At 38.0% G+C, this 20,646-nt stretch overlaps 1 protein-coding gene across 1 annotated transcript in view; it reads right to left on the reverse strand.

The window, feature by feature from the left end:
• The window catches only part of TENM1 (teneurin transmembrane protein 1), a 1,003,294-nt gene that overhangs the window by 179,960 nt on the left and 802,688 nt on the right, over window positions 1-20,646 (reverse strand). Inside the window, exons 15-17 of the mRNA XM_080653537.1 lie at window positions 15,165-15,350; window positions 12,509-12,532; window positions 9,519-9,665 (exon numbers count right to left, since the gene is read on the reverse strand). Coding sequence (XP_080509663.1) covers window positions 9,519-9,665; window positions 12,509-12,532; window positions 15,165-15,350 — 357 coding nt within the window. The remainder of the gene's footprint in view (window positions 1-9,518; window positions 9,666-12,508; window positions 12,533-15,164; window positions 15,351-20,646) is intronic.

The raw sequence follows: 20,646 nt of genomic DNA on the forward strand, positions 1-20,646 counted from the left end.
AAATAGATTTGAAATATATGGCAATGCCCAAATGATTTTCAAAACTGGATTCTAAACTAAACACAGAACCAATTCAAAAATGGGACTCACATTCTCATCTAGTTATGTGCTATAAATTCCAAGCTAATGTTTCATATTAAGTAATTGCCTATTACACAGGGCTGACCCTCTAAGACCTCTGTTTTCTGAGAGAACAGCAAGACTTCTGTTAAATGTAGGAAGACCACAAGCAAGCAGACCAATAATGGCATGCAACCCACAAATAATAATTCATAGGTAAGCCCAGTACATGGGTGAAAACCTACTTGCCAATTATCATATTGGATAACAGCCCATGAAGTATGTCTAGACTGTTACAAAGAAGTGCAAATGACAGTCACACTGCATGTGTGGGCTTCTTTTTTTCTTTTGGCTATTGACAGTTCTTTTATTGTTCTGAAATGGAAGCTGTGGCACCCTCCTGACAGCCAGGCTCGGGCATCAGATATGGGCATATCAAATGTTCACTTCTTTTGCTTTTAGGGCCTGTTCCCTTTAAAGAAATAAAAATAAAGATAGCAAAAAAGAGGGTGGTTAAATTGCCTTGAAGGACTAAACCTGGCATTCACTGATCCTAGCTTTGCCCAAACCAGTAAGGACTATGTCAGTTGGCTCAATTGGGGCTGATAAAGATCAAGGACACTGGTGTCTTCTGTAGGTGATCAAGTATTCACTAATAAACTTTTACCTGCTACTAGTACAACCTTGGTTGAAAGGCTTGGACAAGGGAAAAAAACCCATATTTTACTAATCCTTAAAGTGAATTTTATTTTATTTTTTAAAACTATATTTTTATTGATTTCAGAGAGGAAGGGAGAGGGAGATATATATATATATATATATATATGTATATATATATATATATATATATATATAAACATCAATGATGAGAGAGAATCATTGACTGGCTGTCTCCTGCATGCCCCCACTGGGGATTGAGCCCGAAATCCGGACATGTGCCCTGACCAGGAATTGAATTGTGACCTCCTAGTTCATAGGTCAATGCTCAACCACTGAGCAACACTGGCTGGGCCTTAAAGTGAATTTTAAAATATACATGTTTTCAGGAACAGCATTCACATTATCACCTTGATAAAAATGGACAGCTATTTCATGGTATGGTATCCAAAAGGATTTGGAAACATGTACAAATTTGTTAGTATTTGCCAGATATGACACTAGTTACTTCCACATGTATTATTTCAACTGATCTTTGCAAAAACCCTGTTAGGTGGACATTAGCACTTCCATTTTACAAATAAAGGAGGGAAGGCTAAATGCGGTTGCACAGTTGGAAGAAAAATGGGAGTCATTATCACACCCAATGTACTGACTACAAATCACATGTTCAACTTCAGCATTTAAGCAGTATTGCAAGTACTGAGCTAGGCTCTAAGACTTCCAAGCACCTTACTAATTAATGTAGGTATTTAGAACATATGAAGTGGTTGAGATCAAAGAACCAGACTATTCTGATTGTACCTAATCTTGACTGTTCCACTTACAATCTATAGGAACCTGGACAAATCAGTTCAACTCTTGAATTCTCTTATAGAGGAGTTTCCTCATCTATAAGTAGGGGGTAATATAAATGCTCACCCTATAGATTTGTTGTACTAATCGTATGCTATGATAATTATAAAGGCCTTAGCATAGTGTTTAGTATATAGCTAGCATTCTTGATAAATGTTAGCTATTGCCATTAACAAATTTCTAGACTGTGCAGACTAAAAAGGAGCCTAAGGATAGTTGTCCTAGAGGTAGATGCCAATGGTCTGCAGTGGCAGCTTAAAATGTTCAGACTCACTTCTATTGAAGCTGTTTTATCACTGGCCAGACAGCAATTAACATCTGTGTAGCATATGCAATTCGTTGGAATGTGTTTATTTTGTGAACTCTGCTTGGATAGGTTGTCAAATAGGCAGGATCCTAAGTAGACACTAATGCAGGGGTGGGCAAACTTTTTGACTCGAGGGCCACAATGGGTTCTTAAACTGGACCGGAGGGCCGGAACAAAAGCATGGATGGAGTGTTTGTGTAAACTAATATAAATTCAAAGTAAAGGAGTGGAGGGGAGAGCAAGAGAACTGGATAGAACAGCTGGATCCAGCCCGCGGGCCGTAGTTTGCCCAAGGCTGCACTAATGCCACAGTAAATCTTTCATTAAATTTTATAAATTCTGAATTTGTTATCATTTGGACAGGGGCTGGATTGAAGCTTAACCTTTTCAGGATGTATAGAATAGAGGGTCTGCCAAGCAAATTAATAGTGAAAAAGAAATTGAGGGGCTGCTCATTCCAATGACTCAATTATGCAAAATCTTGGGTATTGTAGAAACACATAAACAATGTACTAATGACAAATCAGATAAATCATTCATAAACTTTTATTAAAGCAGGCCCACTACTAGGTACTCCTGTTAGCTTAGGTGTTGAAGATAATATGACTATATTTGCTTTGGAAATAGCCTGTAATTCTTTTTCTTTCATTTATTCAGACAGATTTTCACCCCAGCATTTTGCTGCATTAGTAAAAAGAAAGTGGGAGAGGCTCAAGTGTACTCAGGATTTGATCTGCTCAAAACATTGTTATTGCTATAACCACATGCAACTTACTTTTTCTGTCAGGAAAGCACATTGCTTATATGCTACTAATATTCACGTTTTCCTGTCCCCACCTGCTTTCAGTGGCTTCCTATATCACTCATAGTGAAAGCCCATGTCCTGACAATGACTTACTTCCTCATAGTCTGGTTCTTCACTGTCTCTCTTACCTCTCTGATCTTATCTCCTATTAACCCACAGCCCCCTTCCCACTATTCCTATGCCTGGAATGTTCTCTCCAATAGCAACATGGCCCACCCCTCACCTCCTTTAAGTCTTTATTCAAATGCCACCTTTTTGGTCAGGCTTTCTCTGACCACCTTATTTAAAACCTCAACCTTACTATACTCCCTCCCCCCCCCCCGCTTTTAAAATAATTCATCACACACCATCTTCTGTCATACTATATTTTAAAAATTGGTTTACTGTCTGCCTCTCACAATGAGAATGTAAGGTCTATGGAAGTGTGGCTTTAGTCTTTTTTATTCATTGCTATTTCCTCAATGACTAGAATAGTGCCTGGCTCAAAGTAAGCATTTAATAAATATTTATTGCATGTCCTAAAAGTCCCATTTCTCTGATATTAGTAAATTTACCTAGAGATAATAAACATTTAACTAGTGCATCAAAATATATATTATAGATTTGTCATTGACATAACACCTTTATTACCCACTTTAAATTGCTGTGCTTCAAACATTATCTCATTTCTTTTCACCATTGCTAAGTAGGCAGGAGTCAAATATTACTAGCCTTAGTTGATAGACAATGGGACAGATCCAGTAAGAATGGTTAACTGAGTTATAGAGTTTAGATTTTCTATCTTCCACTTGTATCTGGAATCACTTGGCAGTTTAGGCTCTTATAACTAAGTGATGATTCTTTAATAAATAAACTGCTTAAAAACAGGGGGCGGGGTATGGTCAGAAGACAATACTTAGAAATATGCTTTCTGATGGTAGGTGCTTTGTTCCAGCCAAATCTTAAAAGTAAATGTGGAATGGGTGTCTGGTTCTTAAACAGAGCAAATGTTATCAATTCATTGTTCCTTCTATTTCATTTTCCTTTTTATTAAATACTGCAGCATGCTGGTGACATTCAAAACATGAAACTTATTGATCCATGAGTTTATATGTGTTCATAATTCACCCACAGTGCTGATTTCCAGATCTAGAAACACTACATCATACACCGGGTTTGCAAATAGCTATTGTTCTTAATGAATGGTGACTTGTTATGAAGAATGATTCCTGGAACATCATTCTCTTTTAAGCAATTAACTTACTGATTTTACCAGTGAATCTGAACATGGACCACTGGAAGAGTTTGTACAAGGGAAGCTTGGACAAATATGTGACAAGTACTTAAAAGAGCAGGGGGAGGGCCATTTTGATTAAATACTCTTATTCTATATACTAGAGGCCAGGTGCATGAAATTTGTGCACAGGGGGTGTGACCCTCAGCCCAGCCTGCACCCTCTCCTATCTGGGACCTGGACATCCCTCTCACAATCCAGGACTGCTGGCTCCCAACTGCTAGCCTGCCTGCCTGCCTGATTGCCCCTAACAGCTTCTGCCTGCCAGCCTGATCACTCCCTAACCACTCCCCTGCCAGCCTGATCAATGCCTAACTGCTCCCCTGCCAGCCTGATTGCCCCTAACTGCCCTCCTCTGCAGGCCTGGTCACCCCAAACTGCCCTCCCGTGCAGGCCTGGTCCCTCCCAACTGCCCTCCCCTGCAGGCTTGGTCCTCCCCCCCCAACTGCCCTCTCCTGCCGGCCATTTTGTGGCAGCCATCTTGTGTCCACATGGGGATGGCCATCTTTGACCACATGGGGGCAGCATCTTGTGTGTTGGAGTGATGGTCAATTTGCATATTACCTCTTTATTAGATAGGATTTTTAATCTCCTTGACAATCTTCCCAGAGTATCACAACCCACTTTCCTTCCTCTATAACTGTAGTGCATAAAATATAATCTTGGATAGATGAAGATCTTATGAAATTCACACTGTTCTGTATGATCTGGTACTTGCCAACCTTTATATTCTTGTCTCCTACCAATCTCTCCCTGACTCATTGCATTACAGCCGCAGTGACTTGCTTTTCCCTCCTAGAAGAGGCTAGTACATTTCCACCTCAGGGCACTTGTACATGCTATTTCCTTGGCCTAGAACATTCTTCCCCTGACTCATGTGAGGCCTCCCTAATCATGTAGACTTGGTTAGGATGCTCTATTTACGTTTATAGCACTCTAAAAATTTTATGGAATGCTTTACAGTTGTACATATAGTTATTTGTGTGGTTTCTTTTTAAAAAACATGTTTTTAAAATTGATTTTAGAGAGAGAGGAAGGGAGAAGGATATAGAGACAGAAACATCAATGAGAGAGATATATCCATTAGCTGCTTCCTACACACTCTCCACTGGGGATTGAGCCTGCAACTCGGGCATGTGCCCTGATTGGGAATTGAACCAGAGACCTCTTGGTTCATAGGTCTATGCTCAATCACCTAGCCACACCAGCTGGGCAGTTTCTTATTTAATAGCTGTTTTCCTTTCTAGCCATAAGCTCCTCAATGGCAGAAACTTCTCTTGTCATTTTCTCCCCAGTGCCAAGCATAATACTTGGCACAAAGTAGTAATGAATAAATGAAACACTAGGTACCCAGTATGGTATGTTTGGGTGAAAGGTAAACATTTGAGTCAAATAGTTGGATCAGCGCTATCTAATAGAACTTTCTTCGATGATGGGAATGCTCTAGGTCTGCTCTAACAGGGTAGTCACCAGTCTTATGTGATTATTGAGCACTTGAAATGTGACTAGTGCAATTGAGAAATAGAATTTTTAATCTTATTTAAGTTAAGTTTAAAGTCACATGTGACTAATGACTATATATGAGAGAGTGCAATTTTTGATATCTCCAAATAGTAAGATATTGAATGGTCTATAAACTTAGCCAAGCAACATAAAGAAATTAGACATTTTTATGAAATCCAATTTATCATTTTTTCCTATTGTAGTTTCTTTCCTTGCTTTTATATTTAAAGTCCCTTCCCATCTTGAAATCTGTCACTGATATTTTCTTTTAATTGTGTTTGATTTTCTTTTACTTTCAGTTCATTAATCAGCTGGAGTGTTTTTATCTTAGTTTTTGGAATATGGTATGAATTGAAAATCTAGGGCTTTTTCTTTAATATTTATCTCACACCATTTATTTCATAATGCTTCTTTTCCTTACTAATCTTTCATGCTGGTTTTATAGCATACTAAATTTATATTTGTGCTGGGGAGTGTTCAAGATCTTTTATTCAGTTATATTAATTTGTCTACTCTTACATCAATACCACTTTGTTTTAATTATCATAGCTTTAAAATATTCTTTAACATCTGATAGTTCTAGCTTGCTCTCGCTAGTCTGTTTTAGCTACTCTGATTCAGTTAATATAATATCTAAACTTTTTCCTCATGTCAATTCATATGTGCATGTAATATATGGTTATCATATCTTCTAAACCCCAAATCAGGACACATAAAAATGTGGTCCCCATAATGTTGAGTAACCTCTTCCAAGCACAGGGTTATGTATCTGGTAGATAAATGAGGTCAAAACATTTGATAGATTTGTGATTTCTATAGTAATTAGTTTTTCCATATAAAATATCTAAGTTCCTTTCCTTTTCTTGCATATTAATAAATAAATTCCAAGATTATTCATTTTCTGTACTGTTTTTACTGTTCAAGGAGCTCTTAGGTAGCTCCTAGACCAGCTGTGTCACCCACATATTCAATGCAGCCCAATTAGTTACTAAGAGTCACAATGCATTGAATCAGAGTGTAACTAAAGTCAAAGCTGCAGGAAGTAGCAGCAATACTAATGAGTATTCAAGGTTGATTAGAATGTAAAAACCCCAGCCACTCTTTAAGTATCAACTATAATATGGAGTAATCAGGTAGCAGGTACTTGAAGCAACTGCTTGAATTTTTTTTTTTTTATTGAGAAGATTTTTGAAGAATTACATTAAAAAACCCAGGACCACGTTTTTCTAAAAGGTTCAATTGGCACTTTTTGATTTCATTAAAATGCACACACACATGCACAAACAAGTATGCTAATATTAATCATTAGTCATAGTCAACTAAATGAATCTTTAAACTACCAAATGAAGGACATTTTATGTATTCTTAGGAATACTATTTAAACACAATAAAATGGAATTATTGTCCAAAATCTTAGTCATGGGGCTTTCAGAGGTTATTTAATCCATCTTCCCATCTCAAGATAGAATCAAATATATATTTAAAATCCATATCATTTTAATCCCGCTAAAGGAAAAAATATGGTAATTAAAACTCTGAAGGAGCTCTCCCTTATACTCCCTAAAGAAACAATCATAAAAATACACTGAATCCATATGGGTTCTTTGATTGCCACACAGACACACAATTTTAAAGAAGTATTCAGAGGTCAATACACATTCAGCAAAATCTTCTATATCTTTTTTGTTTATGTATACCACAGATATTGATAATTAATAACCCATTAATCCATTAATATTTAATTGATCCATTCATTAAACATTTTGGCTACCTTGAGGTAACGTTGAGGCCATAGAAATGTTTGATAATGAAATATTCAGTCATTTTTATCAAGCTGTACTTTATTAAGGCAGGAAAATTATTTTGGCTCAACCCTAATTGAGTCAGAAATTATAATCACAGAGAGTGTTAATGTATTTTCTGAGCAGAAATCTTTTAATCAATATATCAACTGAGAAATCTCTATTACTACCTCAAATTGTGTTTGGAATGAGGCAGACCACCTAGGCTTATACCCTGGCTCTATTTTCTTGCTATATATTCTTATTTAACTTCTCTGTGCTTCGGCTTTCTAATTTGTAAAGTAGTACTTCTCCGTCAGGGGATTAAATTAAATGATCCATGAAAGGACTCAGCACAGTGCCTTACACAGAGTAAACGCCTAATACAAGCAAGCCAATATTGTTAGTGATTATATTGAGCATGTACTCTGGATCATGCTTCTCATGAAACAAGATAATCATATAGACAGAATATATTTAAGTGCTTGGTTGTATAGTACATGTGATAAGCACCAGGGGAGATTGGCGTGGTAGATGTCAGAGGTTTCATGAGAGATATGGCTTGAGTTGGGACTTAAATGATGGGTAGAGAATAATGGGTGTAGAGGAGAGGGCTCATGAGGTAAAGAGGCATATAATGAAAAGGAAGTAAAGGAAGGAAAAGATAAGTCTTGGAGGGCCATAAAAGTCAAGTAAATAATTGATTAGTGTAACATTTAGTTGAAAATCTCACTCTGGCTTCCCAAACGAGAACTTCAATTTAGATAGGTAGTAAACAATATTGTCAAAAAATGGTCTGTTATCCTAAGTTTATTGTATGTATATGTGTGTGTGTAGGGGGGTAGTAGTATAGCTTATCATCTTTTAAGTAGTTCACATGAATTAACTTTTCCCAAATCATAGAGCTAGTAAGTACACAGCAGACCTAGTATTTGAGCCCAGAAAGTTCAACTTCAAAGCCCTGTGTTCTTAACCACAAAGTTGCTTCCACATAAAATTCATGAGGTCTTATAACTTTCTAATGTAAACTGCTAGCCAGGACAAAAGAGGAGAAAACTCACACTCAATTTGGTGCTTAAATTATGATTACTACCTTATTGATTTAAACCTCATGTTTGGGTTCAAACGGCAAGATATATAATTGTCGAAGCAGTATAGAAAAGTGAGGAGTCAAATTGAATAATCTACTTCATTTTAAGCTAATATACAGAAATTAGAAAGGAAGCCTTCTTTTAATTTTATGTTTCCTTGTGTGGAAAGTAATAGGAAAGTGATAATTTGTTGTTTTAGGCTCATTCAGAGGTGATTTGAGCTGTTTTGAGGCCTGATTATACAGTGTATTAGGTGGTTTTGATGCTTGACTAAAATAGAAGTGGTTACCCTAAGGCAGTGGTCGGCAAGCTCATTAGTCAACAGAGCCAAATATCAACAGTACAACGATTGAAATTTCTTTTGAGAGCCAAATTTTTTAAACTTAAACTTCTTCTAACGCCACTTCTTCAAAATAGACTCGCCCAGGCCATGGTATTTTGTGGAAGAGCCACACTCAAGGGGCCAAAGAGCCGCATGTGGCTCGCGAGCCACAGTTTGCCGACCATGGCCTTAAGGCCTTGAAGCTGCATATGGCTTTTAAAAACATCATGTGCAGCTCTTGAATTAAATATAAAAAATTCTACTGTGAATCATCCTAATGCTATGTCCTTTGAAAGATATAAAGTGTTACTAAAAGGTAGAGACACAAGAGGGAGCTCCAAATAGCTAAGAACAAAGAAAACTATTTCACATTCCATATAGTGCAAGCTACACTAGCATCTGGCAGTTTGGACACGGGTACGCTGATTTAATTTGGTACAGAGTAAATGACATTGGTAAGGGAGGTAACATGGTAATAGTAGTTAAGAAAACAGAGTCTAAAGTCATATATCCCTGAATTAGAATCTTGGTTCTGTTGCTTTCTAGCTGTGTGACCTTGGAAAAGTCATTTACCATCCCCATTCCAAGCATTAGTTTTTCCATCTATTAATAGGAAAAATTGTACCTATACCTCATGGTGTTGGTATGGGAATTAAATGAGATATAATGAATGCAAAGAGTTTCGAGTATTGCCTGATTATAGTAAATTTTCAATAAACTGAGATTTAAAAACAGTATGACCTTATATAACTCAATATTGTTTATACTAAGGATTCCTAATTTTCACTCTTGGCTAGATTGGTCATCACTGTGCTAGAGGCTGGGCTATTCCTTTCTTATATGAACGTTTTATAAATGACTCACCTCCATCATTGTCCAAGTTATCTCCACAAAGCATTTCCATGACAACATTGCAGCCTGTCCCACTCCAACCCACCTGACACACACAGTGCCAACCATTTTGATCCAGGGTACATCGCCCATTTCCAAAGCAGAGCCCCGGGCAGCCATCTGAAAAGACAGCAGAGAGTAATAATCACATAGACATTAGAATGGGATTGGCCAACTATGCTGTATCTCCCTCTACAGGGAAGCATCTAATCATCTGGGCTCCATTCAGATGAGGTGTTGAATAAATGGAAGAAGAGCTTGCTTGCTTACCAAAACTTCCCAGGGAACTTGTTATCCCTTACTCTGCTGTGATTTTCCTTGGGGAGCCAATTAAGCATTATTAATGACAACGCCAATTCCCAACCTCTGGTTTAGATATCAGAAAAACCATGATGGGGACAAAAAATGTTTTCTGTTTCTTTTTGAAAAAATGTATATCTTCATCTCAATCAAAACTGGATGGATGATGCTGTATGTAGTTATGGCCAATAAGCTGGGGAAAGGCAGCAGTTTCCATGAAGAGAAACATCCCCTATTTCAAGTCTGTGCGGATTTTTTTCCTTGGGAGACACGGCTTTAGGACTTAGTTATATTGGTCTACAGTTCAGACTTTACCATTGTTTGCCCATATGGTGCCATAAAAACTGCTGCAGCTGCTTTACATCTATTAATTTTTTTTTCTCTTTAAGATCATTATTAATCTTAGGACTAAAGATTGATTTTCTTACTTATCTGGTATCTCTCTCAGAAGCTAGCATAATATTATGCCTGTAGTAAGTACACAACAAATGTTTATGGAATTAATGCATGCCAAATTTAGATTTTCAGAATTCTAGAGAACAACTAGATAAATTTAGTCAAGAGAAAATTGTTACGCTTAAATGACTTCTATCTATTGGTAAACCACATACATTGACAATGGTCTCTATTTAGACTTTTGATTTCTCAGGGATTCCCTTCTCTTTCTACCAGTAGTTCAGAGTTAGGCTATTCCAGAGGGCAACTGTGCATGTGCCAAGTGCTCAGTGGGCAGATGAACAGAGACAGCAATAAAGGTATAGAGCTTCTAGAAATTTTCCCAGTAGCAATACCGGACCAGATCTGGATTTTACTGGAGATAGTCTAATCAATATTATTTTCATTTAATGTCTTTGTAAGAAAATTCCATAAGTATAAAGGGCAAAAGAAAGTGGTTATTTTTTTTAAAAAAAATCTGTAGATACAATACAGTGTTCCTTCCAAATGGTTTTCCAAGCAACTATCAACAGACCAGAGGAAGAAAAAACTTTAAAATGAAGTGGCAGTTGGCTGCTAGAAAATATGAAAATATTATATATATAGTTGTCTCTCAGTATTTGTGGTTAATTGGTTCCAGGACCCCAGGGGTACCAAAATCTGAGGATGCTCAAGTTCCTTATATAAAATGGTGTTGTATTTGCATATAACCTATGCACATCCTCCCATATACTTTAAATCATCTCCAAATTACTTATAATACCTAGTAGAATGTAAATACCATATAAATGTTGTTATACTTTATAGTTTAGGAATCAACTTTCAGAAATTTTTGTGTTCTAATACAGGGTGGGGCAAAATTAGGTTTATAGTTGTGAGTACATGAAACACAGAGTTTATTCTTGTATTATTATTTAGCAACTATAGGTCTGATGCATGAAATTCATGCAAGAGTAAGCTTTCCTTCCCCCTCACCTCCCCACTGCTGGCACTGACTTCCCTCCAGCACTTGGGACCCGGGCTTCCCTCCAGCCACCCGCAGGCACCCGGGACCTGGGACATGACATCCGGAAGGATGTCCAGTCTAATTAGCATATTACCATTTGATTATTATAGATTATTGTATTATTTTCCATGCGAACAACTGCAAACCTACTTTTACCCCACCCTGTATTTTCGATCTGCAGTTAGTTGAATCTGCAGACATGGAACCCACAGATATGGAGGACCAACTATTGTGTGTGTGTGTTTTTGTGTGTGTGTGTATACAAACAGTCACCCACTGATTAATAACAGGGGTATGGTCTGAGAAATGCATCATGAGGTAATTTTGTTGTAGAACATCACTGAGCATATTTACACAAACTTAGATGGTACAGCCTATTACTGCAATTGTATTTGTTCTACTTTTATATGACTTGCAGTGCAGGTTTTTTTACACCAGCATCACCACAAACATGTGAATAATGCATACACTATCACATTACGATGGCTATGAGGTCACCAGGCAATAGGAATGTTTTGGTTCCATTATAATTTTATGGGACCACTGTTGTATATGTGGTCCGTCATTGAACGATTATAATGTGGCACATAACTGTGTGTGCGTATTCCTCAATAATTGGTATGGTATGAACATATTTAGGTTTAAGAAAGGATTTTATCCAGTTCCATTCTCATGGATATACAAAGGATATGAGAATTTAGGAATAATTTGGAATGTATTCAACCTTGAGGCTGAGGTAATAAAAGGCACCAGGATATCTGACAAAAAACTCTTAACTATCTCTATCAAAGGCAGATCACTGGGGGGCGAATGATGAAGTCCTTATAGAGGGATAATTCTTCTAACCTTGTAAGGACACTGTACATGGACTTAGAGATATATTGTTATGTTAAAAAAAGTTCAACTGTCTGCCTAAGTCTACTTTATTGAATAATTACCTGTATGTGTTACGTGTTACACACACACACACCTCAAAAACAAGGAAAACAAGTTCTTAAAACTGCTTATCCATCTATTACATGATATGGCAAAAAATGAGTCTAGTTTGTTGTTAAAACAAAATACTTTATGGTCTGACTATTATAGCATGAACTTGACAATATTATACTTAGAATTGCCAAAAGCGAAAGGAAAAAAACAAAACACCAACTCTTCCTTTCCCACATGCACATTTTCCATTTAAAATATTTTTCTGTTATAAAACTACTGAGAAAAATCTTACCTCGAACAGCATCTAAGTAGTGAGCTAAAAAGCGGGAGGAAAAGAGTGATTAAATGAATTTTTGGGAGACCAAAGCTATACAACATTTACTAATGCTTTACCATCTGTTGCCTGGAAGGAGAACAGCAAACTGTGAACTGCAGAATGCCTGCAGCTCAAAAATTGGTACACTGGCCCGTGTAGTTTGGGCATCATATTTTCTCTGGGAAAGATATTAATGGCTTTTCTGTAAGAAACTCTATTAGGCTTAATTAAAAAAGTGTCATATTTCATTAAAACTATAACAACTGCATTTTTACATTTTAGTAATAACTTTTGTGACAGAACACTAGCTAGAACTTCTTATTAGCGATATGTTTAGAAGAAAGTTCTGAAGTAACCACCTTTAGTAATCATCACAATATTTAAATCCTCTTATATGAAGGCAATAAACATACTATAGTGCAGAAATGTAATTACTTAAGCTGCATGTGAATCTCATCCCTCACCACTTTTTTAATGAATCTTAAATATTTTCCACAGTCACAGAACAAGACTACTGTACCTTTAGTAGAGTGGTAATGCAGTTTATTAAGATTATATGATATATATTATCTATATTATACATTACTTTGGCAAGTTCCAACCACTATAACAAAATACCTTCACCTAAAAATGGAAGCTGGAGTACAGTGTCATGGAGGGGAAAAGCCCACAAGCAATGACTTGGGTTTTCAGACCCCCATGCTTCCTTTGCTCTACATGAATTTTCTGCATGTTCATGGAATGCCACTGGAACATGCTGTGACCCACTTTCATTAGCTGAACAATGGGAATAGTACTTGTCCCTCTGTATTACAGGAAACCTTTGTGGCAGATATGTATATGTATCAAGGGCTTTGATATTTTTTTTCCAGAAAAATAAAGTATTTTAAAACTGAAGCCTTCATTATTATTAGTTTTTTATAGTGTGAAGACCACGTGACAGGTTAATTATTATTATATAGGCTTTCTCATACCCACAGACTGTTCTTCCAGGCAATATCCTGAAAATTAGTGAAATTGGTGACAAGGGATGACAGATTCAGTACAAACTCTCTATGCTATCCAATAAACAATTCAACACAGATGTTCTATTGATGGTAGGTCAGGGGTATCTTCCTCATACACATTAAAGACAGTGCCTAATGATTGAATGGCCCCTACTGAAGTAATCCTATTTAATAAAATTGCCTCTAAGTGCTTTCAACTAAAAACCTATACTTTTCAAAAGGAAAAATGGGCAGTGAATGTTAACCTTCACAACAAAAGAACTTCTCTTATTAACCAACTAGAGGCCCGGTGCATGAAATTCATGCACGGGGGGGTGTCCCTCAGCCCAGCCTGCACCCTCTCCAATTTGGGACCCCTCGAGGGATGTCTGACAGGCAGTCGGACATCCCTCTCACAATCTAGGACTGCTGGCTCCCAACTGCTCGCCTGCCTGCCTTCCTGATTGCCCCTAACCATTTCTGCCTGCCAGTCTGATCACCCCCTAACCACTCCCCTGCCTGCCTGATTGATGTCTACCTGCTCCCCTGCCAGCCTGTTTGCCCCCAACTTACCTCCTCTGCCGGCCTGGTCACCCCTAACTGCCCTTCCCTGCAGGCTTGATTACCCCCAACTGCCCTCCCTTGCAGGCCTGGTCCCTCCCAACTGCCCTCCCCTGCTAGCCTGATCACCCACAACTGCTCTCCCTTGCAGGCCTGGTCCCTCCCAATTGCCCTCCCCTGCTGGCCATCTTGTGGTGGCTATCTTGTGTCTACATGGGGGCAGGATCTTTGACCACATGGGGGCAGCCATCTTATGTGTTGGAGTGATGGTCAATCTGCATATTACTCTTTTATTAGATAGGATAGAGGCCTGGTGCATGGGTGGGGGCCAGCTGGTTTGCCTTGAAGGGTGTCCCAGATCAGGGTGGGGGTTCCCTTGGGGTGTGGGGCGGCCTGGGCGAGGGGCCTGTGGTGGTTTGCAGGGCGGCTATGCCCCCCAGCGACCCAAGTGGAGGCCCTGGTATCTGGGATTTATTTATCTTGTACAATTGAAACTTTGTAGCCTGTAGCAGAGCCAAGCCTTTTGCTTGCTCCATGGTGGCAGCCATTTTTGTTGGGATTTATTTATCTTCTATAATTGAAACTTTGTAGCCTTAAGCGGAGGCCTGGGATGGCCAGAGTGTGCGGAAAGCTTGGCTTCCTCCATCTCCAGGGAAACTCAAGCCTCCCTCCTGCTCTCTCCATGGCCGCAGCCATCTTGGTTGGGTTAATTTGCATACTCGCTCTTGATTGGCTGGTGGGTGTAGCTTGTAGGTGTAGCAGAGTGATGGTTAATTTGCATATTACTCTTATATTAGATAAGATGACAGTTTATTCCAATGTATCACTTTTCATTTGAGTAACTCAAAGTACTTGAAAGCTAAAAGGAATACTGAAGTAACAAGAAAAGAAATGACACAACAAATAAGTAAGATATTATCAACAAAAGAGGAAACCTCCCAGTTAATGACACTTTCAAACTATGGCTAACCCTCCTTCTTCTCTCCTTCAACCTCAAATTCTATGAGTAGCCTGGTGATTGACTCACTAGACTGTTTTTCTTCAATTAATCCAATTTATTTTTTTCAAAGTATAGTGGTACTTACCAATTGTGCAGTGGTCGCCCTCCCATCCAGGGCTACACTCACATTTTCCATCTTTGCATTGGCCATGCTCAGCACAGTGAGAATGACAGGAGCGTTCTTCACATGTTGGTCCTACCCAGCCTTCTTCGCATTGACAAATTCCCCTTGAGCAGACTCCATGGCTACCACACTCCATGGTACATAGCTCTGTGGGAATTCAAAGAAGATATACTGACATATTTTATTAAAACTAAAATTTACTATGTCCAAAGACATTAGAATTACCAAAATGTTACAAAGACCTCTAGCACTTGAGAGAACATATAAGGAATTTCATTACAAAGATAGTTAAGTTTCTAAGTATAAAATAAACTCTAAGTCAAATTGATTTTGAGACGTTCATAAAATGATAATGACATTCAAGGCTTAGAAATGAAGTTAATGCCAAAAAAATGTCAAATGGGTTTCACTAAAAATTCATTAAGATCACAAATAATGTTGCCAGGATTTTATGATACAAAGCAATCTTTGGGGGAAAAACACACACACAATAAAACAGCGCCCTAACTTCACTCAGGAAGAGAGGTTCTACAATTGAAAAGATAACTGTCTAATCAATTTCATCATTTACAAAAGCTGCCAATGATGATAATCAACTGTTTTCCCTGATCCTACTAACAATATTTGCATTTATTTCAAGCTTTTAAAATGACTACTAATTGGTGAAAATACACAGTATTCTTATCTCAAAATATCACCCAATATTTAGTTTATATCATCAAGGTGTATACTGGCTCTGCAGAGGTTATCTCCTATGCTCTGTCCTCCTGACTTTTTGTTGAGAAATGTTGATTATTAACAAAATTATGACAGTAGAGAAGTCCAAATGATAGCTTGGCAAGCCCTTTTCTTGTTAAACACCCCTCCTGGAGGAGAAGAAGTGGGATAAAAGTCTATAGAAAGAATGCAATAGGTTTTGGGTACATTCGGCCATATATCTTTAAAGGAAAAAGAGGGAGTTCTAGAAGCCAAATTGTCTATCTTCCATTGTCTTAAATTCTTTTTTTTTTTAATTTTTTTTTAAAATATATTTTATTGACATTTTACAGAGAGGAAGGGAGAGGGATAGAGAGCTAGAAACATCGATGAGAGAGAAACATCGATCAGCTGCCTCCTGCACACCTCCCACTGGGGATGTGCCCGCAACCAAGGTACATGCCCTTGACCGGAATCGAACCCGGGACCCTTCAGTCCGCAGGCCGACGCTCTATCCACTGAGCCAAACCGGTTTCGGCTATTGTCTTAAATTCTTAAACTATGTTTATATATTAAGAATTGAAACTAAAGAGAAAATAAACAAATGGGACTATATAAAAATAAAAAGCTTATGCACAGCAAAAGAAACAATCAATGAAACAACAAGAAAGCCCACTATGGGAGAACATATTTGCCAATGTTATCTCCAATAAGGGTTTAATCTCCAACATTTACAGGGAACTCATACAACTTAACAAAAGGAAGATAAACAAGCCAATCAAAAAATGGGCAATGGACCTAAATAGATACTTTTTGAAAGAGCACATACAGAAGGCCAAGAGACATTTGAAAACATGCTCAAAGTCACTAATCATCTGAGAGATGCACATCAAAACGACAATGAGGTACCATCTCACACCTGTCAGAATGGCTACCATCAACAAATGACAAGTGCTGATGAAGATGCAGAGAAAAAGGAAACCTCGTGCACTGCTGGTGGGAATGCAGACTGGTGCAGCCACTGTGGAGAACAGTATGGAGTTTCCTCAAAAAACTAAAAATGGAACTCCCATTTGACCCAGTGATGCCACTTCTAGGTATATATCCCAAGAAACTAGAAACACCAATCAGAAAGGATATATGCACCCCTATGTTCATAGTGGCACAATTCACCATAGCTAAGATTTGGAAACAGCTTAAGTGCCCATCAGCAGATGAGTGGATTAAAAAACTGTGGTACATCTATGGAATACTACGCTGCAGTAAAAAAGCAGGAGTTCTTACCATTTGCAACAGCATGGATGGAACTGGAGAGCATTATGCTAAGTGAAATAAGTCAGTCAGAGAAAGATAAATGATCTCACTCATTTGTGGAATATAATGAACAACATAAACTGATGAACAAAAACAGAGACAGAGAAGAATCGATCAGATGCTCAAACCTCAGAGGGAAGGCAAGGGAGGGTGGGGGGAAGGGGGAGAGATCAACCAAAGGACTTGTATGCATGCATATAAGCATAACCAATGGATACAGACACTAGGGGGGTTAGGGCATGAGCGGGGAGGTGGGGGGGCAATGGGAGGATAAGGTCACATATGTAATGCCTTAATAAAGAAAAAAAAGAAGTATTGACATGTGATGATTTTAGATTACCCTATACTACACGTAACAAAGCTTTTCATATGTAACAAAGGTTTCTACTCTAGTATAGATGGCAGAGTTTTGTTTTTTTTTAGTAGGAGAGAATATTCTTCTGATAAAACCAAGGTTATGGATTTTATTATTACCTAGATCAATTTGTTCACAAATATTTTTATTCACAAATATTCTTTGAGGGTGAAGTTCTCATTGGAAAAATAGTGGATGTGAAATAAGGATTTCTTTACATAAAAGCTGTGTACCCTTAGGCAAATTACTAACATGTGCTCTTAATCTCTGTTTGTGTAACTACACAATGAAAGTAATAATATTTACACCTAATAGGGCCATTGGACAGATTTGAAATATATCTATAGGTAGAACCAATAGGATTTCTTCCTCATGACTGGATATGGGGAATAAAGTTTGGGGAAAATAAATGTTTTGGCTTAATCAAGTGGGTGGATAATGCTGCCATTAAGAATAGCAGTGGAAGATCAACCAGAATAACTTTGAGATAATGTATAGATAGCCAAGTGAAGATGTCAATCAAGGAGTAGAATATATGAATTTGACAGGTTAGGGCTGGAAATATGAAATTGGCAACCATTAGAATACATGTGATATTAAAAGTGTGAGACTAGAAGATGATATTCTAAAGAACAAAAATAGAAGAGCCTCAGAAATAAGCCCTGAGGCATTCCATGATTTAAAGATAAGGTAGAAGAGGGCAATGAGCAATAGGAGAAAACCCAGGAGATTGTAGTGTAACTAAAGCCAAAAGGGGACACTGTTAAAGGAGGAAGGGAGTAGTTATCTGTAAAATATTGGAAATTTTTGGTGACTTTAGGAAGAGCCAAATTGATAAAATAATACTTAGTTGTAATGCAAGACTGGAATGGGTGAATGAAAACTGACTGGAAACCTGTGTGTGTGTGATCGCCAAATTGTAAAAGTCCAGGTCCCAGAAAATACAAAAAAGGATGGGTTGGCCTAATAATAAATGGTAACTCAAGTAGATTAATCTTGAAATAGTACCTACTCTCTATATCTTGGTTCTGAATCTAATTGATAATATGGATTTATAATCTTAATTCTTGTGGTGAACCTAATTTTGTAATTATGCTCCTCTTAATGGTCTCTCCCAAGACACTAAAAGCTGAACTGAAAGGGCCTTTATAAGATTAGGGAGTTAAATTAATCATAGCCAATCAGGTCAGAGCTAACTAAAAGAATTAGAGACAAATATTTTGCATTATTGTTTTAAAGAACTATAAATTTTAGGCCTAGAGGAGTGTATCATTCTTGGGATTTCCTAAAAATTAATAGGACTAGATAAACAGTATCAGCAAAATGGCAGACTAGACTATCCTTAATCCATCTCAATATAAACCCTTACAAATGTTGAATATAATGCAATACTTTTAAAAGCAGCATGTATTAGCTCACAAGACAGAGAAATTCTCAAGTGTCAGAAGCAAAAATGTTGTTAACAGCCAAAGCAGTAAACATATAAGTTAACCCTCTGGCAGCCTTGAGGTGTTATTATACCAGTAATAAACAGGGGCTGGGGTATTTACATTCACAAAGGGAAAAGAGATGAAGTCTTTGGATCACTTATGATTGGGGAGTTGGACTGAAACTCTTACAAGAAAGTGAGGACTCTTGAAATATTAGTGAAATGGAGACTAATAAACTATCTACTATCCCAGTGAAATAGCAAGGAAGCACTGACTAAAATAATAATAATAATCTATAATAATCTATAATAATAAAAGCATAATATGCTAATTAGACCAGACACCTGAACGACCTTCTGGACGTCATTCCGGATGTCCTTCTGGACAAAGCTGCGGTGGTGGTGGCCAAGGCAGAGGTGGTTAGAGGCGATCAGGCAGGCAGGCAGAGTGGTTAGGGGCAATCAGTCAGTCAGATGAGTGGTTAGGGGTGATCAGGCAGGCAGGCAGAATGGTTAGGGGTGATCAGGCAGGCAGGCAAGTGGTTAGGGGTGATCAGGCAGGCAGGCGAGTGGTTAGGGGCAATCAGGCAGGCAGGCAGAATGGTTAGAGGTGATCAGGCAGGCAGGCTGGTGAGCGGTTAGGAGCCAGTGGTCCCGGATTGTGAGAGGGATGTCCCAGATTGCAAGAGGGTGCAGGCCGGGCTGAGGGACACCACCCCCCATGCACAAATTTTGTGCATTGGGCCTCTAGTCTATAATAATAAAAGGATAATATGCTAATTAGACCAGACGTCCTCCCAGGTGTCATTCTGGATGTCCTTCCAGACAAAGCTGGGGCTGGAGCGAAGCCCGGGTCCTGGGTGCTTGCCAGTGGCCCAAGGGAAGCCCAGGTCCCGGGTGCTGTAGAGAAGCCAGTGCCGGCAGCCGGGGGAAGGAAGGCCTACACTTGCACGAATTTTCGTGCATTGTGCCTCTAGTAATAACAATAATGATGATGTTTGGGGATTAGAAAAACAACATAGAAATAAAATGCTGCCTACTAATATGTGTGATAAAGTGCCTTGGGTGAAATATTTTTAAAGCCTGCATTGCTCAGGAATGAGGTAAGAGACACTTTGTCAAGTATGCATATAAAAATTTAAAGGTAGAATTATGTTTCTAGTGATTGTAACCTAAGAAAGTTTTACTATTCTCTCCTGATTAATATATCTAGACAAAATATATTTAAAAATCTGTTAGATGTTACTGAAGTTCACAAAAAAGAAAACAAAATTGGGCCAAGTTCTAGGATGAAAAGAAAACCCAGAGACGTGAGTCTGACATATCCTATGCTTTTCCTCTAGAAGTGTCTGTCAATTCTGGTAGAGGCAGTTGGAAGACTAGGGACTTGGTAGATCTTTTGTCAGTCTCACAGGTATAGAAAAAATATTTTACAGATAATAGCTAAGAAATTTTCAATACTGAAAAAAAAATCAAGCCAAATATATGAAGCAAAATTGAAGGGACAAAAAGGAAAAAAGGACAAATTAACAACCATAGAGACCTTAATGGCCTCCCCCTACCACTTTTCATTCACTGAAAGAACAAGAAGACAAATCAGAAAATATATAGATTTTGAGGAACATGATTAACAAATTTGATCTAATTGA

This window comes from Plecotus auritus (assembly GCF_963455305.1).
Source record: "Plecotus auritus genome assembly, chromosome: X".
In the NCBI taxonomy this organism is placed as follows: Eukaryota; Metazoa; Chordata; class Mammalia; order Chiroptera; family Vespertilionidae; genus Plecotus; species Plecotus auritus.